This window comes from Nicotiana attenuata, unplaced genomic scaffold (assembly GCF_001879085.1).
Source record: "Nicotiana attenuata strain UT unplaced genomic scaffold, NIATTr2, whole genome shotgun sequence".
Lineage (NCBI taxonomy): Eukaryota > Viridiplantae > Streptophyta > Magnoliopsida > Solanales > Solanaceae > Nicotiana > Nicotiana attenuata.
This window is the reverse complement of record NW_017677235.1, coordinates 1-22,278: the sequence shown is the minus strand read 5'-3', so window position 1 is coordinate 22,278 and position 22,278 is coordinate 1. Positions and strand designations below refer to the sequence as shown.

The 22,278-nt window shown below is 40.8% G+C and overlaps 1 protein-coding gene across 1 annotated transcript; it reads left to right on the top strand.

The window, feature by feature from the left end:
- The first annotated feature begins 17,925 nt into the window (after positions 1–17,925).
- Positions 17,926–21,486, top strand: LOC109221338 (probable sugar phosphate/phosphate translocator At3g14410). The gene is made up of 6 exons (XM_019385814.1): positions 17,926–18,280; positions 19,432–19,539; positions 19,619–19,653; positions 20,334–20,446; positions 20,674–20,935; positions 21,039–21,486. The coding sequence occupies exons 1-6, from the start codon at positions 18,179–18,181 to the stop codon at positions 21,343–21,345; spliced, it is 927 nt and encodes a 308-aa protein (XP_019241359.1). The 5' UTR covers positions 17,926–18,178; the 3' UTR covers positions 21,346–21,486.
- The last annotated feature ends 792 nt before the right edge of the window (positions 21,487–22,278 follow it).

Sequence of the window (22,278 nt, the reverse complement as noted above, 5' to 3'; positions counted from 1 at the left end):
GACCCAAAAGGTCATCACTTGTTTTAAAAGTAAATTCTGCATTTCGAGGCCTTAAAAACCTCTTTCTGTCTCACCTCGATTTACGTGCACAGTCCGGGCGCGTAGCCGGAAAGACTATATGTGAAAATATGTGAAAAATGGTGAATTTTTTACTTTAAAATGAATTCATTTGACTTCGGTCAACATTTTGGGTAAACGGACCCGGACCCGTGATTTGACAGTCTCGAAGGGTCCGTAGGAAAATATGGGACTTGGGCGTACGCTTGGAATCAAATTCCGAGGTCCCAAGCCCGAGAAATAAATTTTTAAAGAAAATTGTTTCTGAAATTATTTATGAGTTTTGGAAATGAAAGGTGTTTAAAATTTGATGGTATCGGGTCCGTATTTTGGTTCCGGCGCCCGGTACAGGTCTTATATGTGATTTAAGATAAGTCTGTGAAATTTGATAAGGAACGGACTTAAAACGACGTGAATCGGATCGTTTTTGAGAAAATTAGAAATTTGAAGTTCTTAAGAAAATTCATGATTTTGATGCTAAATTCATAGTTATTGATGTTATTTTAGTGATTTGAATGCACGAGCGAGTCCGTATGATGGTTTTAGGTTGGTGTACATGTTTGGTTTGGAGCCCCTAGGGCTCGGGTGAGTTTTGGATAGGCCACGGGGTGGATTTTGGACTTGGTGGATTGCAGGTTTTTAGCTGGTGTGTTCAGGCCTGCAGGCTTCGCATTTGCGAAGCCTGGCTCGCAAATGCGAGTTCGCAAGTGCGAAGGCTGAGTCGCAAATGCGAAACAGCCCAGGCCAGCTCTTCCTCGCAAATGCAAGATTCCCTCCACAAATGCGATACGCCCCTTTTGGGCCTGTTTTCGCAAATGCGAGAACCCCTTCGCAAATGCGAACATAGCAGAGGTCGGGGTTCGTGTTGCGAACCCCGTTCGCAATTCCCATATCTGCAACCTGCAATATTATAACTTAGCCGAAAATCAACCATTTTTCACATCTTTTCAAAACATAAACTCCCTAGGGCGATTTTTCAAGAACAACTCTTCTTCCAAATCAATTGTAAGTCAATTTTAACTCGTTTCCTTCAATCATTAACATCTTTTAACATGATTTCAACTCAAAATCAATGATTTTCATGGGGAAATTGAGTGTTCTGGGTAGAACCTAGATTTTTAAAGAATTGGGGATTTGGACCTCGATTTGAGGTCTGATTTAAAAAAAATTACATATTTGGGTTCGTAGGGGAATAGGTAATTGGGTTTGGTTCGAACCTCGGGTTTTGACCATGTGGGCCCGGGAGCGATTTTTGACTTTTTGGGTAAAACTTTGGAAAATTCCTTTTCATGCATTGGAATTGATTCATTTAGCGTTTATTGATGTAATTAAGTAACTTGTGACTAGATACGAGTGAATCAGTGGTGAAATCAAGGGGTAAAGCGATAGTTGAGACGTGAATTGTGTTCGTGGCATCGAGGTAAGTGTTTGGTCTAACCTTAGCTTGAGGGATTAGGAGTCGAGTCTTATTTGTTACGTGTTAATTGTGGAGTACGACGTATAGGCATGGTGACGAGTATCTATACGTCGGTGTCAAGCATGCCCGTGAGTCTTGTATTGTAATTATTATGCCTCTGTTGTGGTTTATTGCGTTTCATATAAGGATTTTATTATTGTTCCCTTGCCGGGATGTTATTATCATTACTGTTCCCTTGCCGAGATGTTATTATCATTATAGTTCCCTTGCTGTGATGTTATTATCATTATTGTTCTCTTGTCGGGATGTTTGTTTTAATATTATTGTTCCTTTGCAGGGATTCTTTTGATTGGTGTTGATAAAAGAAATAGAAATGGGTTGCACACCTGCAACGGTAATATGTGAAATGGGAGCGGGTTGCACGCCTGCAACGGTAATATGTGAAATGGGAGCGGGTTGCAGGCCTGCAACGGTAATATGTGAAATGGGAGCGGGTTGCACGCCTGCAACGGTAATATGTGAAATGGGAGCGGGTTGCACGCCTGCAACGGTAATATATGAAATGGGAGCCGGTTGCACGCCTGCAACGGTGATATATGAAATGGGAGCGGGTTGCACGCATGCAACGATTATGTAAGAAATGGGAGCGGGTTGCACGCCTGCAACGGTATCATATGTAATGGGATCGGGTTGCACGCCTGCAATGGTATTACTTGTGTGCCTGTTCTTCTATTTCCTTATTTTGCTAGTAATTGATTTAGAGCATTTCTTATGTTTCTCTACAGTCGTTCTGTTGTTATCTGTTACTCCCCATAACATCTTTCCCGCACCCAACTTTAGTTGTAACTATCTCTTTCTATTTCCGCTGTATATGATTTAACTGCACAGGTAATTTGGTAGTCTGGTCCTAGCCTCGTCACTACTTCGCCGGGGTTAGGCTAGGCACTTACCAGCACATTGGGTCGGTTGTGCTGATACTACACTCTGTACTCTTTTGTGCAGATCCCAGTGCTGTTGACTTTGGACCGTAGATTGAGTGGCTACCTTCAGTCCACGCGGAGGTCCAAGGTAGACCTGCAGGCGTCCGCAGGCCGTGGCGTCTCCCTCTACCCCTTTATTCCTCTTTCATTTCCTTAATTCAGAAATAATGTATCGTTTATTTTTCAGACTTTGTATGTAGTATTCTTAGATCGTTTGTGAAACTGTGACACATGTTCTGGGTAGTTGAGGCTCAAATAGTTGTTTTGGATACATGTTCAGATATTCTATTGCTTCTCCTCCGATTATTTTATATTTTCCATTGTTTTCACATTATTGTTTTTAGTTGTTAAAGAGTATAAAATGGGTAAAAAGGTAATTTGTTAAATATTCGGCTTGCCTAGCTCACATTAGTAGGCGCCATCACGACTCCCGAGGGTGGAAAATTCGGGTCGTGACAAGTTGGTATCAGAGCTCTAGGTTACATGGGTCTCACAGTTCAAAGAAGCTTAGTAGAGTCTGAGGGATCGGTACGGAGACGTCTGTATTTATCCCCTAGAGGCTACAGAGTTAGGAAAATTTCACATCTATTCTTTCTTGTTGTGCGGTTTGGTTTCTCAATGCTGATTAAATTTCTATTCTGTTCTCTTGAAGATGCCGAGAACGCGCGCTTCCTCATCCACTGACCAGCAGCCCGAGCCCTCAGCAACAGCTCCCACGAGGGGCAGAGGGCGAGCCGTGATAGAGGCTGAGGTAGGGGCAGAGCTCAGCCCCGAGCAGCAGCACCAGCAGCGAAGCCTCAGGTTGACTTTGATGATGAGGTTCCGGCCCCAGCAATTCCGGTGGGCCCAGCTCAGGTCCCAGAGGGGTTTATTGCTACCCCAGTACTCCAGGATGCTCTGGTCCGTCTAGTGGGCCTTATGGAGAGTGTAACCCGGGCAGGCTTGCTTCCTGTCGCACCAGCCGTCTCTCAGGCTGGAGGAGGAGCCCAGACTCCTGCTACTCGCACTTCAGAATGGGTAGCTCCCCAGTTTCAGACTCCAGCAGTTCAGCCAGTTGGAGCAGTTCAGCCGGGTGTGGTAGCCCAGACCGGTGATGGCACAGCAATGTCTGTCGATGCTTTGTGGAGATTAGACAGGTTCACCAAGCTCTTCACTACTACTTTCAGCGGTGCTTCTTCTGAGGATCCCCAGGATTATCTAGACAGATGTCATGAGATTCTTAGGAACATGAGGATAATGGAGACCAATGGGGTCGATTTTGCTACTTTTCGCTTGTCTGGATCCGCCAAGACTTGGTGGAGAGACTATTGTTTGGCTAGACCAGTCGGATGACCAGCTTTGACTTGGGAGCAGTTAACTCAAGTATTTCTGGAGAAGTTTCTCCCTATCACTTAGAGAGAGGCCTATCGGAGGCAGTTTGAGCGTCTCCAGCAAGGTTCTATGACCGTTACTCAGTACGAGACCAGATTCATCGACTTGGCTCGTCATGCTCTTGTCATACTTCCCGCCGAGAGAGAGAGAGAGAGAAGGTGAGGAGGTTAATTGAGGGACTTATCCAGCCTATTCGACTTCAGATGGCTAGGGAGATAGGGGTGAGATTTCTTTCCAAGAGGCGGCCAATGTGGCCAGGAGAGTGGAGATGGTTCTGTCGCAGGGAGGTGGTCATGGTTCGGACAAGAGGCCTCGTCATTCAAGCCGATTTAGTGGTACCTCGTCTGGAGGTAGGGATTCGTATGGTAGAGGCCATCCTCCTAGGCCTTTTCAGTCAGCACTTCAGGTTTCTCACGGTGCTTCAGGTGGCCGTGGTTCTCATATGCAGTATTCTGATCAGCAGTCCTACAGTGCACCACAAGCTCCTATCAGTGCACCGCCGCTTCAGAGTTTCCAGGGTCGTCAACCCCAGCAGCCGAGGGATTGTTATACTTGTGGCGACACAAGGTACATTGCTAAGTATTGCTCTCGAGCACCGAGTAGCTCTCAGCATCAGGGTTCCCGTGCCATGGTTCAGGCACCGAGTGTTCCACAGCTTGCCCAACCAGCTAGAGGTGGGGGAAGAGGTGCTAGAGGTGGAGGTAAAGGTATTAGAGGTGGAGCTCAGGCCGCTAGAGGTGGAGGCCAGCCAGCAGCAGGCCGTCCCAGAGATGTAGTTCAGGGTGGTGGGGCCCAGCCCCGATGTTATGCTCTTCCAGCCAGGCCCGAGGCTGAGGCTTCCGATGCACTTATTACAGGTACTGTTCTGGTTTGTAGCAGAGATGCCTCAGTTTTATTTGATCCAGAGTCTAGATACTCTTATGTGTCATTTTATTTTGCACCGTATCTAGTCATGACTAGTGATTCTTTGAGTGCTCCGATTTATGTGTCTACCCCGGTGGGTAATTCTATTGTGGTAGATCGAGTCCATCATTTATGTATAGTTGTGATTGGAGGTCTTGAGAATCGTGTAGATTTGCTTCTTCTGGACATGGTTGATTTTGATGTCATATTGGGAATGGACTGGTTATCACCTTACCACGCTATCTTGGACTGTCATGCCAAGACTGTGACCTTAGCCTTGCCGGGTTTACCTCGTTTAGAGTGGAGAGTGACTCCTGTTCATTCTACCCGCAGTGTTATCTCTTATATAAAGGCTCGGCGTATGGTCAAGAAGGGATGTTTGGCCTATTTGGCCTATGTTCGTGATTCTAGTGTTGAGGTTCCTTCTACTGATTCTGTGCCCGTTGTTCGCGAGTTTCCTGAGGTATTTCCTTCAGACATGCCGGGTATGCCACCCGAAGGGGATATTGACTTTTGCATTGATTTGGCTCTGGGCACTCAGCCCATTTCTATCCCGTCGTATCGTATGGCCCCGCCTGAGTTGAAAGAGTTGAAGGAGCAGTTGCAAGACTTGCTTGAGAAGGGTTTCATTAGACCGAGTGTTTTGCCTTGGGGTGCGCCGGTGTTGTTTATTAAGAAGAAGGACAGATCGATGAGAATGTGTATTGATTACCGGCATTTGAACAAGGTTACAATCAAGAATAAGTATCCATTGCCGAGGATTGATGATTTGTTTGATCAGCTTCAGGGTGCCAAGGTATTTTTGAAGATTGACTTGAGATCTAGCTACCATCAGTTAAGGATTAGGGCATCCGATGTCCCTAAGATAGCTTTCCGCACTCGGTACGGGCATTATGAGTTCTTGGTGATGTCATTCAGGTTGACAAATGCCCCAGCAGCTTTTATGGATTTGATGAACCGAGTCTTCAGGCCTCACTTGGATTCATTCGTGATAGTCTTCATTGATGATATTTTGATATATTCCCGCAGCTGGGAGGAGCACGAGCAACATCTTAGAGTGGTTCTTCAAACTTTGAGGGATAGTCAATTGTATGCTAAGTTTTCGAAATATGAGTTCTGGTTGAGTTCAGTTGCAAACCTGGGTCATGTTGTGTCAGCAGAGGGTATTCAGGTTGATTCGAAGAAGATTGAGGCAGTCAAGAACTGGCCTAGACCAGCATTAGCTACAGAGATCTAGAGTTTCTTGGGATTGGCAGGGTACTATCGTCGGTTCGTAGAGGGGTTTTCATCTATTGTAACCCTGATGACCAGGTTGACCTAGAAGGGTGCCCAGTTCAGATGGTCGAACGAGTGTGAGGCGAGCTTTCAGAAGCTCAAGACACTCTGACTACGGCACCGGTGTTGGTTTTACCCACAGGTTCAGGGCCTTATACCGTTTATTGTGATGCATCTCGTATTGCACTTGGTGCGGTGTTGATGTAGGATGGCAAGGTCATTGCCTATGCTTCATGGCAGTTGAAGATTCATGAGAAGAACTATCTGGTTCATGATTTTGAGTTAGCAACCATTGTTCACGCGTTGAAGATTTGGAGGCATTATCTATATGGCGTGGCATGTGAGGTGTTCACGGGTCACAAGAGTTTGTAGTATTTGTTCAAGTAGAAGGAGCTAATTTTGAGGCACAGAAGGTGGTTGGAGTTGTTGAAAGACTATGATATCACCATCTTATATCATCTGGGGAAGGCCAATGTGGTGGCCGATGCTTTGAGTAGGAAGTCAGCCAGTATGGGCAGTCTTGCTTATATACCGGTCGGTGAGAGACCGTTTGCTTTGGATGTTCAGGCTTTGGCCAATCAGTTCGTGAGGTTGGATGTTTCTGAGCCCAGTCGTGTGTTAGCTTGCACCGTCGCTCTTTCTTCATTATTGGAGCGTATCCGAGATCGGCAGTATGATGATCCTCATTTGTGTGTCCTCAGAGACACGGTGCAGCATGGAGGTGCCAAGCAGGTCTTCTTAGGAGATGATGGAGTTTTGAGATTGCAGGGTCGAGTTTGTGTGCCTAATGTGGATGGACTTCGAGAGTTGATTTTAGAGGAGGCCCATAGCTCCCGGTACTCTATTCATCCGGGCGCCGCGAAGATGTATCAGGATTTGCGGCAGCATTATTGGTGGAGGAGAATGAAGAAGGACATCGTCGCATATGTGGCTCGGTGTTTGAATTGTGAGCAGGTTAAGTACGAGCATCAGAGGCCTGGTGGTTCATTTCAGAAGATTGAGATTCCTGAGTGGAAGTGGGAGCGTATCACTATGGACTTCGTTGTTGGACTCCCACGGACTCTGAGGAAGTTCGATGCAGTGTGGGTTATTGTTGGTAGGCTGACCAAGTCAGCACATTTCATTCCTATGGCAGTCTCCTATTCTTCAGAGGTTAGCTGAGATCTATATCCGGGAGATTGTTCGTCTTCATGGTGTGCTCGTGTCTATCATTTCGGACCGAGGTACGCAGTTTAACTCACATTTTTTTAGAGCAGTTCAGCGAGAGTTGGGCACACGGGTTGAGTTGAGCACATCATTTCATCCTCAGACGGACGGGCAGTCCGAGTGGACCATTCAGATTTTGGAGGATATTCTCCGAGCTTGTGTCATTGACTTTGGAGGCTCGTGGGATCAGTTTTTGCCTTTAGCAGAGTTTGCCTACAACAACAGCTACCAGTCGAGTATCCAGATGGCTCCTTATGAGGCTTTATATGGTAGGCGGTGTCGGTCGCCGGTTGGATGGTTTGAGCCAGGAGAGGCTCGGTTGTTGGGTACGGATCTAGTACAGGATGCCTTGGACAAGGTCAGGATCATTCAGGATAGGCTTCGTACAGCTCAGTCCAGGCAAAAGAGCTATGCCGTCCGCAAGGTTCGAGATTTGGCTTTCATGGTCGGTGAGTGGGTATTGCTTCGAGTGTCGCCTATGAAAGGCGTGATGAGATTTGGGAAGAAGGGCAAGCTTAGCCCTAGGTTCATTGGCCCGTTTGAGATTCTTGATCGAGTGGGAGAGGTGGCTTACAGACTTGCGTTGCCGCCGAGCTTACCAGTCGTGCATCCAGTGTTTCAAGTGTCCATGCTTCGGAAGTATCACAGCGATCCACCCCACGTGTTAGATTTCAGCACTGTCCAGTTGGACAAGGACTTGTCCTATGAGGAGGAGCCGGTAACTATTCTAGATCGGCAGGTTCGTCAGTTGAGATCGAAGAGTTTTCCTTCTGTTCGTTTTCAGTGGAGAGGTCAGCTTTCTGAGGCATTGACCTGGGAGTCCGAGTCCGATATGCGGAGCCGTTATCCCCATCTTTTCCCCGACTCAGGTACTTCCTTCTTATGTCCGTTCGAGGACGAACGGTTATTTTAGAGGTGGAGAATGTGATGACCCAAAAAACCTCTTTCTATCTCACCTCGATTTGCATGCTCAGTCCGGGCGCATAGCCAGAAATCCTATATGTGAAAATCTATGAAAAATAGTGAATTTTGACTTTAAAATGAAATAATTTGACTTCGGTCAACATTTTGGATAAACGGACCCGGACCCGTGATTTGACGGTCCCGAGGGATCCGTAGGAAAATATGGGACTTGGGCGTATGCCCGGAATCGAATTCCGAGGTCCCAAGCCCTAGAAATGAATTTTTAAAGAAAATTATTTCTGAAATTATTTATAAGTTTTGGAAATGAAAGGTGTTTAAAATTTGATGGTAACGGGCCCGTATTTTGGTTCCGGTGCCCGGTACAGGTATGTTATTTAAGATAAGTCTGTGAAATTTGGTAAGGAACGGACTTGAAACGACGTGAATCGGATCGTTTTTTGAGAAAATTAGAAATTTGAATTTCTTAAGAAAATTCATGATTGATGCTAAATTCATAGTTGTTGATGTTATTTTAGTGATTTGAATGCACGAGCGAGTTCGTATGATATTTTTAGGTTGGTGTGCATGTTTGGTTTGGAGCCCCGAGGGCTCGGGTGAGTTTTGGATAGGCCACGGGGTGGATTTTGGACTTGGTGGATTGCAGGTTTTTAGCTGGTGTGTTCAGGCCTGCAGGCTTCGCACTGGCTCGCAAATGCGAGTTCGCAAATGCGAAGGCTGAGTCGCAAATGCGAAACAGCCCAGGCTAGCTCTTCCTCGCGAATGCGAGATTCCCTCCGCAAATGCGATACGCCCCTTTTGGGCTTGTTTTCGCAAATGCGATCCTTTGTTCGCATTTCCCAACTCGCAAATGCGAGAACCCCTTCGCAAATGCGAACATAGAAGAGGTCGAGGTTCGCAATTGCGAACCCCGTTCGCAATTCCCATATCTGCAACCTGCAATTTTATAACTTAGCCGAAAATCAACCATTTTTCACATCTTTTCAAAACATAAACTCCCTAGGGCGATTTTTCAAGAACAACTCTTCTTCCAAATCGATTGTAAGTCAATTTTAACTCGTTTCCTTCAATCATTAACATCTTTTAACATGATTTCAACTCAAAATCAATGATTTTCATGGGAAAATTGGGTGTTTTGGGTAGAACCTAGGTTTTTCAAAAATTAGAGATTTGGACCTCGATTTGAGGTCCGATTTCAAAACAAATTATATATTTGGGTTCGTGTGGGAATGGGTAATCGAGTTTTGGTTCGACCTCGGGTTTTGACCATGTGGGCCCGGGGGCAATTTTTGAATTTTTGGGTAAAACTTTAAAAAATTCATTTTCATGCATTGGAATTGATTCATTTAGCGTTTATTGATGTAATTAAGTAACTTGTGACTAGATACGAGCGAATTGGTGGTGAAATCAAGGGGTAAAGCGATAGTTGAGACGTGAATTGTGTTCATGGCATCGAGGTAAGTGTTTGGTCTAACCTTAGCTTGATAGATTAGGAGTCGAGTCTTATTTGTTACGTGTTAATTATGGAGTACGACGTATAGGCATGGTGACGAGTATCTATACGTCGGTGTCAACCATACCCGTGAGTCTTGTATTGTAATTATTATGCCTCTGTTGTGGTTTATTGCATTTCATATGAGGATTTTATTATTGTCCCCTTGCCGAGATGTTATTATCATTACTGTTCCCTTGCCGGGATGTTATTATCATTGCAGTCCCCTTGCCGGGATGTTATTATCACTATTGTTCCCTTGCCGGGATGTTTGTTTTAATATTATTGTTCCCTTGTCGGGATTCTTTTGATTGGTGTTGATAAAAGAAATGGGAACGGGTTGCACGCCTGCAACGGTAATATGTGAAATGGGAGCGGGGTTGCACGCCTGCAACGGTAATATATGAAATTGGAGCGGGTTGCATGCCTGCAACGGTAATATCTGAAATGGGAGCGGGTTGCACGCCTTCAACGGTAATATGTGAAATGGGAGCGGGTTGCATGCCTGCAACGGTAATATATGAAATGGGAGCGGGTTGCACGCCTGTAACGGTGATATATGAAATGGGAGCGGGTTGCACGCCTGCAACGATAATGTAAGAAATGGGAGCGGGTTGCACGCCTGCAACGGTATCATATGTAATGGGATCGGGTTGCACGCCTGCAACGGTATTACTTGTGTGCCTGTTCTTCTATTTCCTTATTTTGCTGGTAATTGATTTAGAGCATTTCTTATGTTTCTCTACAATCGTTCTGTTGTTATCTGTTACTCCCCGTAGCATGTTCCCCCCCGCCTAACTTTAGTTGTAATTATCTGTTTCTATTTCCGTTGTATATGATTTAACTGCACAGGTTATTTAGTAGTCAGGTCCTAGCCTCGTCACTACTTCGCCGAGGTTAGGCTAGGCACTTACCAGCACATGGGGTCGGTTGTGCTGATACTAGACTCTGCACTCTTTTGCACAGATCCCAGTGCTGTTGACTTTGGACCGTAGATTGAGTGGCTATCTTCAGTTCATGCGGAGATCCAAGGTAGACCTGCAGGCGTCCGCAGGCCCTGGCGTCTCCCTCTACCCCTTTATTCCTGTTTCATTTCCTTAATTCAGAAGTAGTGTATCGTTTATTTTTCAGACTTTGTATGTAGTATTCTTAGATCGTTTGTGAAACTGTGACACCAGTTCTGGGTAGTTGAGGCTCAAACAGTTGTTTTGGATACATGTTCAGATATTATATTGCTGCTCTTCCGCTTATTTTAAATTTTCCGATATTTTCACATTATTGTTTTTAATTGTTAAAGAGTATAAAATATGTAAAAAGGTAATCTGTTAAATATTCGGCTTGCCTAGCTCACATTAGTAGGCGCCATTACGACTCTCGAGGGTGGGAAATTCGGGTCGTGACAAATGCAAACATGTCAATTGCATGTTGAACAATAGAACCATAGATAGAAACAAACTAGAAACATGATAAACTGAAGTAGTAAAAGAAACATATTGGTTTTGAGACTTGAATTGAAATCAGAACATACTAGTAGAGAGATGGTAAACACAAAGTGAGGAATAGGAAAGCACAATAGTTAGTCTTGGCTTGCAGCCGGCTAACTCAGAATGATTGCAAGTAACCCAAGAGGGAGCAGAAAAGTTTCGAGTGTGAGAGAGCCTTTTTTTCTTAACCAATGTGTTCGTGTTGTGTTAACGAGAGAGTATGTATATATAGTAGTTCGAAACTGGGTAAAATAAGGCAAGAATCACAATAATATAGCAATTATGGAACTCGGAACCAATTAGAGCAAAATCAGTACAAGTACTCCCTTAATTTAAGGGAATCAGTTCAAACAGTAAGAACAAGTAACAAATAAGGAAAGAAATCAATGTACGACCAATAAGGAAAGATTTCAAATATAGTAAGTATAGGGTAAACAATTAGGGCTAAGTTCAAAAGAACTCTAATTAAGGAGATAGTCAGTAAGAATAAAGTACCAGTCCATACAAGGTAGGGGAATCAATCAAATTGAATAGAAAGGGTAGGAATCGAAGGTTTAAAAGAAGGTCTTCCAATCAAACTATGAAACATGGGATCCAGAATCAATCAAAGAGAAAGTCATGAGTCAGTGTTTAGCATATAAATATAGTAAGATAAGAACAACCAGACATAGCAAGCAAAGAGGCAAGTCTTGAACAGTCAAGATGAGCACAAACACATAGAGTTGATGTAAGCTAGGCTAAGAAACTCAGTAGAAACATATTCGAGGCGAGATAGTCACAGAAACTCAAACGAGAACCGGCCAGTCACAAAATCAAAAGAAGAAACCTAGAAGATTAGGGCTTTCAACATAGACGAGTTAAAGATGTAGTAAAATCATAGAATCAGTCAAAATATGCAAGAAATAGAAGTTTAAACACAAAGAATCAGTTAAACAAGGTTTTAAAAGAAGTTTCGAAATCCTAGTTTTTAGAAGAAGGTGAAAAACACTTGAAATCAACGATTCTTGTAAAGAATTCCAAGGACAGTGTAAAATATTAAAGAAACAAACTCAAATCATCGGTATAGAAAAGAAATTAGGGTTTCGAAAGAAACCCATATAGAGATGAAGAACCTGCTTAGAAAACCCAAGGATCGTTGCAAATACAGCGTGATTTTGCTTGAAATCACACTGAAGTAGCCAAGAACAGGCAAGTGATGAACCCTAGATGCAAGTTGGCATGACCTTGGGCCCTTGAAGACCTTAGAGAAGGCAAGCATGGCATGAGAGAAGCCATTGGAGGTTCAGGAGACGATGAGAGGTCACCGGAGATAGCCGGAGATGGGAAGTCGGCGGTTGAAGACTAGGGTTAGGTTGAGAGTGTTTTGAGAGAGGAGAGGATCTTAGGGCGGCGGATGTGGGGAAAATGGTTAGGTTTGGGGGGTCGTTTGGAATAAAAAAGGCAAGACTGAACGAGGACCGTTGATCTAAAAGATCAACGACCAGTATTTGACGGGTTTTGGGTCGGCTAGGTGCATTTAGGGCCTGGGTCGGGTTATTTAATCCGAAATTGGGCTGGGGTATTGGGTTTAATTGAGGCTAAAATTGAAATGCAATTCGGCTAGATTTTAAATAGCCAATTTATCCCCATATAATTTATAATAAATAATAGATAATTTAAAAAAAATTCGTGTACTAAAATGATTTAAAATATATATATTTAACATTTTAAAAAATATAGAAGATCAATTTTATGCATATAAATGTAATTATACATTAACAGGGCTACTATTGCAATTATATGCAATTTAGCTTAAAAAATATAAAATGCAATTATAAAAATGCACTAAAAATATCTTAACAATATTTTGGCATAAATATAGAATTTAGATGACTAAATTACCACCTCAATAATTTGAGGGATAATTATTGGGGATTTTATGAGTAAAAAGGGAGGAAATAAATCAATTTAAAATCTTTAAAATTATAAAAAAATTACAAAAACCTTGTGCATGCTTATATATGCATATATATGCTATTTTGAAAGTATTTATGCATATTAAAAATATATAGGAAAAAATTGGGTATCAACAGACTCTACTAGAGACGGCTTGTAGACTCTCTAGGACAGAACTGCTCTGATACCAAGTTTGTCACGACCCAAACCGAAGGGTCGCGAACTCAACCGAGTACCAACGTAACGTATCTTTCTTATACATATGACATACAGGCCTATAAAGCCGACATGATCATTTGTACACTCAAAATATAGACCAACAAGGCCATACAAGTATACATATATATGACATATGTCTACAAGCCTCTAAGAGTGCATAAACGTTATAAAAGTCGGGACAGGGCCCCGCCATACCAATAAATACATGTTCAAATCATACCAACCAAATAGGCAACTCCGGAGCAACTGAAGTACACCAACACCTTCCGCTTAGCTGATAGCCTACTAGGAGGACTGTCAACCCGTCCATCATGACCTGGAGGCATTAAACATAGCGTCCCCATGCAAACGGGACGTCAGTACGAATAAAGTACCGAGTATGTAAGTCAGGAAAGCATAAACAAGATCAGTAATGCAAAGAGAGATAGAGAAGATACAACTTGTAACATTTGAGTGCCTCTGAGGGCGACTGGCATGAAATGCATGATACATATATATATACATATACTCTTAAAAACATACGCCTTTGTGAGCATCATCATCATCATATTGTACCCGAAGAGGACTCGGTAAAATTGTACCCGGCCATCATAAGGCTCGGTAGAATCGTACCCGACCACGTGGATCTTGGTAAAACCCAACTGATTAGTGGTTGCACATGATTAACCTTAAGCACAACCAATAAAATGATTTAATTAACTTAGGCAATAGATACAACTTGAAATCCCCAACTGGAGTAGCTCACAACAACCCTCAATCACACCACAACACTATAGGAGTTGTATTCTCTTCTTGAATCCACTTTTGTGTTCAAGTTGGTCTGTCAACACTTGTATTTCGCCTTGAAACTATAATATATATGAAGGAGAGACTGATTATTACCTTAATAAACAAGAACAACATGAAATCTGAGGTTACTTCACTTGAAGAATCCTCCAAAACAACCACAAGAACAAGGAAGCAAAACTAGCAATCAATTCGGATTTCTCGGCACTAGAATCACTTTGGAAGACTTGAAATCGCCTAGGGTTGATATGAAACCTTGAGAGGGTATTTTAAAGAACTTATACCACTCTAAACAACTCCCACACGAGCTGGAACCACACCAACATCAGCAACCACAAGAAGAACAAGAAACTCACTAGCGCCACGAGATTCCCGACAATTGATTGTGTTGTTTGCCCTTGGTTTGGATTTTGGATCATGAGAGAACTTTGAGAGAACATTTTTAGGTGTTTAGGCTATGAAGAGAGTGAAAAAGAATTAGTAAAAGCGGGCTTTAGGCGTCACATATATATCAAGATATCTCAACCGCCTAAGTGGTTCCCACAGGGAGTTGCTTGCGCAGTCTCGCAAAAATGCGAATATCTCTCTACTCCGATATCGGATAGACAAATATTTTAATTTGTTAGAAACTAGACTCGTAGATATTCAATTAGGTAGGTATATTATCCCGTAATTCCAAGAAAATTGGGAGAAAAGCTCAACTACATTTGACCTAATTTTCAGCACATTTATGAATGTAACTTGTGATGACTTTCGCCAACTTTTGTTCCACAACTCGCTTGACTTCAAAACGTAATACACAACTATTATATGACTAAAATTAATCATAGCATAACCTCCTTATCATGTTAAGCACCCTAGTCTCGCCCCAAAAGTACATATTATAATATTCCCAACTTGTCGACTTTCGACGAAACTTATTTTCTTCGATTCGTTTAGCTTCTAAGCCTTCCAACCCTCTTGGTACTTGTTGTTCAAGATCTTAAATATTTGTAACCTCCAAGGTAACATGATTAACTTACTTTATGTACTTTGAAAGATGATCTCATCTCGGAGCTTACATCAATTCACTTATGACGTACTTTTGTGTACAAAAATATGGGGGTGTAACAATAATAAGGATTTAAGTTATATCCACTAAGAGCTCATTTGATCGCTTGAAACGGGGATTAATCCTCGTAGGCCCTTACTAAATTCACCATAACCAATACCTTATTTGGATGGTTGACATAAGGAGAATTAGTCTCCTCGTTAAATTTAGGTCAAATACATAAGCAACCCCTTAAACTTGGCCATTTTTTTTATTTCGACACCTGAACTAAATCTTGTTCCTATTGAACACTTATTCTATGCTGAAAATGTGTCTATTGAGCACATAATTGACAACCTCTCCCAACAATAAAGTGAGTGAGTCTCAAACGCCTGACAAGGCAAAAAACCCATGAAACCTTTTTTTTTATAAACTTCTTTATTGGAGTAATATTTTCCTGGAATCTCTCGTCCTCCCTCCCTTTCGTTTTCTCCTTGTCGCCGCCCTCATCACTAAAAGACAATTAAACTAAGTCATCAAAGGTTTTTATAATTTCTACTTTGCCATCATGTATGCAAGTTTATTACTACGAGTAAGTAGATGTATTTGGTAAAAGAAACACAAAATTATGCTAAGGGGAATATGGAAACACAAAATTGAAACCCAGCTAATTCCAATTCCTCAAAGTTTAACGATTAAGAATCAATTCAAACCATAGATCAGCACAATCACTTCGAAGAACCCTACTTTTTCCGTCAAAATATTTAGATATTGTACTTGTTGTTTATGTGTGAATCCGACCATAGACAAATAGAACAAGATTTGAGACAGAGAGATAGAGAAAGTTGTTGAATTTAATTTGATTGTGCAACTACTGAATCAGAAGATTTGCTTTATGCTGTGGTTCTCTTATGGAATATGGTGATGGATGTGGCGGAAGAGCGGCAGAGATGTGGTGGTTCTGGCCGTGAAAATGACTGTCAAGGAAAGGAGGGGATGAAGGAAAATAAAAAAATAAAAACTTCGGTCCTTCACGCTCTCTATTGAAGTGAAGTGCACGCATGCTGCCATGTCAGTAGCGTGTGTTCAATTGGCACACTTAAATTTAAGTTCGGGTGTTTAATAGGAACAAGGTTTAGTTCAGGTGTCTAAATTAAAAAAAAAGGCCAAGTTTAAGGGGCCACTTATGTATTTGGCCTTAAATTTAGCATGATTTCCAGTTCATCTGGTTGCAATTTTGCATCCTTTTATAAAATCATAATACCGTAAGCTATACGAGAATTGATGTTATTTTATGCGAGATAGAATGTGAAATAAGAATACGTATATTAGCAATATAGAGATTAAACTATTTAAAGACAAAGCTCCCATTAAAGTAAGTAGTTCTTATATAACTATAATCCTTACATTGTTAATCAAAACATATTAATTCATTTATTATATAATTTTATATTATTAATCTCTGCATTAGTAATTCCTGCATAGCTTTTCTCTAAACCAAATGAGGATTTAATTCCTGCATTGCTTGTCTCATAGACAAACGAGAAATGACCACTTAATAGGCTAAAGAATTTTTTATACTCGAATTTTAACTTATGATAGCAGGTTAGTTACTATTTTCATCGGATTATCAATTAATATTTGTAATTTGTTTTACAGGTAACCACCTAATAAGTGATTTTACTGTATAATCTCTTTTTACACTGTTTAGTGCATAACTTTTAAACTAAATTATTTTCCGTCAATTAATATTTGTAATTTTTTACAGGTAACCACCTAATAAGTGATTTTACTGTATAATCTCTTTTTACACTGTTTAGTGCATAAATTTTAAACTAAATCATTTTGGCGAAATACATAGTTTACCCATCCAACTTACGCTCAAATCCCTGTTACACACCTGTTGACCACGGGTATAACTTTACACACCAAACTTTTCAAATGCGTGTCAATTACACACTACTTTTGACCAGCCCCGTTAATATTCAATGTTGTGTATACACACGCTTATTTAAATTAAAAAACAAACGATTCTTTAATTAAAATGGACAGCCCAACCCTTTTCTTAATTCCGACCCAAAAAAGATCCGACCCTGTTAATTAAAAACAACTCCGCGACCAAATTAACAAACATAATTCCATTTTCAAATCCCTGTTCTTCAGCCGTAACCTTTGAAGCGAATCCGACGAGAACACATTTGCTCTTTATTGCTGTTACTTTCGTCATTTTCAGGTTAGTATTCTCATTTTAGGTTGTTCAATCGTTTTGATTTAGATGGGTGGGTCGAAATAGTTAGGGTTTATTTGGGTATTTCGTCAGGAGTATTTTTAGGGTTTAAGACATCAACATGAACCCTAATACGAGAATTGACAGAAGAATAACAATGTATTGCACTTTAATTGAACAAATATAACCAGCTTCAAAATATTAGATGTGGAAGGTGAAGATGGGGGTTGGATTTTTCTGAAATTGGTTCCTTTTAATATGAAGAAGATGAAAATGGTTGCTTTTAATAAGAAGGAGATAAAGAATTAGGCGTTAGGGTTAAGAAAATGGGCCCAATTCCAGTAATTAGCCGTTGTAATTTGTCAGGTGAGGCAGAAAATAACTTTTCACGCACCGCATTGGTCGTGTTTCACATGTCCCAGGTCAAAAGTAGTGTGTAATTGACACACATTTGAAAGGTTTGGTGTGTAAAATTATACCCGTGGTCAATAGGTGTGTAACACGGATTTGAGTGTAAGTTGGATGGGTAACTATGTATTTCGCCAATCATTTTCCGTCAAACAAAAGGACTCCTTAAAAAGTAAAAAAAGAAGAAAGGGAATCCTTATAGTATTATGTTTTTAATCCATCGGGAAATGGAAAAATGCAATCGAAGGAAAGTAAACGAGAATGGGGCAGTCGGCACACAAGTACTGGGAAAAGAAGCAACCAATCCACCAAGTCAGGCGCGCTAAAAGTCGGAACACTGAGCACTCTTTCCGTATTTTCATTCTCGTCACACTTTTTAACCATTCCACTCCACCATTTCACACTTAACTTCTTTTCAAATATCAAAGTCCCACTGTGAATTCAAGCCGAGTGTGAGGGGTGCAGGAATGGCGGATCCGCAGAGAAAACGGGTGAGCGAAGATATGGTAACATATTCATATCTTCTCCTCTATATTGCACTCTCTAGTGGCCAGATCTTCTTCAACAAGGTTCCTTCTTTTCCCTTTCTCTCTACGTTGTTAATTAAGCACGTAAATAAATTTGTGCTTATTTGTATTGCATTTGTCTTGTGGCTATTATTTGATACTGGGGTAATGCTTTGTGCCTTGGATCTACGGGCGACTTTAACCACTGCCTTCAATTCGGACCTCTCTATATATAGTTCAAAATATTCAAAAAAAAAAACATGTATTTATACTAATTTCGCACCCATAGTTCCAAGAGAGTATTGGTGTAGTGGTACTTCATGACTTAAAATTTTGGATCCGCCTTTAATGGTGAGAGAAACATGGTTCTCACTATGAGTGATATTACATGTATAGAAGTTTGACGTTGCTGCAGGGTGTGAAATTACGCCCTAAGGGTAGTGAAGTGTGAATGTTCATAGCGTCAAAATCCAAATACGCTTAGGCCTATCCTTAACTCTATCTTTATTTCTGTGTTCATGAGTTGATACAGAGGATAAGCTAAAAGATCAAATAATTAAGGGAATAAAGTCATTTATAGACATTTGATAACAATAAATTTGGAGTTCAATGATATTGAACTTCTATTTCCTTTCCTTGGACGGAAGTAGTAGTATACCAGTATCTTAAAATTCATTGATTTATTTGGTTCAATGGTATTAAAACATTTTTCTCCTTTAACCCTCAACTTAAGGCAGCATTCTAGTTTCAATCAGTAACAACAATAACAACAACAACAAACCCAGTGTAATCCCACAAGTGGTGTCTGGGAAGGTAATGTGTACGCAAACCTTACCCTACCTTGAAAGTAGAGAGGTTGTTGATCGGACCCTCGGCTCAAGAGAGACGAAAAGAAAAGCAGTAGCACCAAACATTAACAACAACAAGATAGTAGGAAAACAAAGTGAAAAGAACAACAAGTAGTAGGAGAACTAGTTTCAATCAGTCAAAAGTCCTTTTTACCAGTTTGAAGAAGTTACTGAAGTGAAAAGATTCTCATCTTCTAGGATAATTTTTATGCGGTTCTGTTCATTGCTATGTCTTCACTAGATAAAAGATGCATCTTATCGAGCTCCCTTATAAGTCAATTAAATTGCTGCATTGAAGACTAGTTCGCATGTATGACTTGTTGTAGCTCCTTTATCTGACCTGCAATATAATGATGTGTGTTGCAGTGGGTTTTGTCTTCAAAAGATATAAACTTTCCTTATCCTCTTGGATTGACTCTACTTCACATGGTCTTCTCCTCAATTTTGTGTTTTGTGCTTACCAAGGTTCTGAAGGTACGGAGTATTCACCTTTAGTGTTGTAATGATTTCTTGTATGCCAACCTATAGTGCTAATTTAGATAATTTCATGCAGATAATGAAAGTTGAGGAAGGGATGACTCTAGATATGTGAGTATTCAGTGAAAGAATTTCATGTCAAATATTTGTCTTACGGATGGTTGGCTTCTATCCAAGGCCTTTCTTTCTTTTGCCGACTTTTCTAGTTTAGCTCATTTAGTCCTTTGTTCCCATATTACAGGTCCAGCTATGCTTTTTGGATGTGACACCGATTTTCACTTTGTTTGAAAGATTAGACCATGTACTTATAACATAAGAAAATCACACAATAAACCACCTTGTTTTCTTCTCAAAAAGAAACTATTCTTTTTCATCAATTCTTTAGAAAAATGAAAAGCAGTTTGTAGCCTCCACATGTTTTCCATTAGATGATTACGTATTACATAGTTGATGCGTATCTAAATTCTGATATTATAAATGTGACAAAAATGAATTAAACCAAATTAGTAGCAAACAGAGTTATGCTGATGTAGTTACCAATGGTTTTTACCAATTAACAAGAGAAACTAAAGTTTAACATTGAACTTTCTTACTTGCTATTTGTGTGAAATTAACCTAAAAATTGAAGAATCTCTTGTTCTGGGCTTAGCTTTTTACCCGGCATTCTAATTCATCCATATTAAACAATCATATTGTTTTCTTATTCTTTTTCTGTGGTCCTCTTTTGTCAGATTTGTTTTTCAATTATACTATAAATCATTCAATAACGCTGTTGTGGTTTTAATTTGCAGATACATGAGTTCAGTCATACCAATTGGTGCAATGTTCGCTATGACACTTTGGCTTGGGAACACTGCTTATCTCTATATTTCAGTTTCATTTGCTCAGATGCTGAAAGCAATCAGTAAGTATACTGCTTTCCAGGTGTTTTATGTGCCGTCCACCATAGATGTTATAGGCAAAATACAGCTTTACAATAGAAATAAGCTCATAGGAATAGCTCTCATGGGATTCTTCATGCTTGGTGGATAGCTTTAGAGGCTGGGCTAGTTGACCACCTGTTCCCGTACTCTGTTTTCCTTTGTTCATTTGTGCCAAGGGCATCATCCTCTCTTTTGGTTTGTTTTGCAGTGCCTGTAGCAGTTTTCATTCTGGGGGTTGCAGCTGGACTCGAAGTGATGAGCTGCAGAATGCTTCTCATAATGTCAGTAATCAGTTTTGGTGTACTTGTAGCTTCTTATGGGGAAATAAATATTAACTGGGTAGGTGTTGTCTATCAAATGGGAGGTGTCGTTGGAGAAGCTTTGAGGCTTATATTTATGGAGATTCTGGTGAAACGGAAGGGCCTGAAGCTCAACCCCATATCTGTGATGTACTATGTCAGCCCATGCAGGCATGCAGTTTTATGTGTAAAAGCTTGATGTATCGACATTATCTTTTTCTGTTTCGGCGCGATTAATACTCATTTTGATTGAACCTTCTTGACAAAAATGCAGCGCTCTTTGTTTGTTAATTCCATGGATCTTTTTGGAGAAACCAAAGATGGACGAACAGAGGACATGGAGCTTCCATCCTCTTATTCTAACCCTAAATTCTCTATGTACCTTTGCCCTGAATCTGTCTGTTTTTCTGGTGATTCAACATACAAGTGCCCTGACCATTCGTGTTGCTGGAGTTGTCAAAGATTGGGTCGTTGTGCTGCTATCTGCCCTACTTTTTGCGGATACAAAATTGACATTGATTAATCTTTTTGGTTATGCTATTGGTAAATCTTCTAAACTTTTGTCAAAATTCCTTTCCTAATCCCCTTGAGTGGTTCGCCAAGAACATATTACTTTAACTATTTAAGTGCACTATAGCCATGTTTAGTAATCTCCTATGTTTCGTGAGCTCTACATATTCTTCTGCTAGTAAAAAAAAATTGATTCCGTAAAAGATGAGATCATAAATGTCTTTTTGTTTGGGTTCCAGAGATTACTGTTGCTCTTTCGTGTGAGGAGGAACAGTATGTGAAATGGGGCTTCTCTCAGACAAGGAATCTTTCCTCTAATAAAGAAAAGAAAAAGCATGCATTAAATCTTCATCCTTGCTACATGTGCTGTTATGCAGAGTATTTATATATCCTTGTGCTTTGCTTCATCTTAGTGCCTGGTAGCTGCTTAATCCTTCTGATATGTCTCTGTCAGTTTGTTCATACTATAAAGCTTTTGAGAATGGACTGTACCATGGTATATTCCTATGGGTTCTTTGACCTTGAACAAATGGTTTTGTTTTTCCAAATTTTCATTAGATTGAACTAACATAATCGCAACTTCTAGTAGTGCTTCTTTGGAGACAGATGCAAACTGTTGGTTATGGATGTCAGTAGTAACATTTCTAAGTAACTAGGAGAGTGATAGGTGTAAGGCTGCTGTGATCTTCAAGTTGATTCAGAAGTTTTTTACTTATTCCTCGTACTAGTTGCCTATGTTGGAATGACTCTAAGCTTCTGCCTTCTGTGTCTTCATGTATGGTGAGAAATATCGGCTCTTCTGCAAACTCTCAAGTTGCTCTATATGTTTCAAATATTTCCTTCCAATCATCATGTAATGACCCGGCCGGTCGTTTTGAGAGTTGTAGCCCCGTTTCCCTATTTTATGCTTCTTCTGTATTCTACAGTTGTATTATGACTTATCGGGTTGGTCGGTTCGGGTCCGAAGTGATTTCAGAATGAATTGAGACACTTTGTCTCTTATT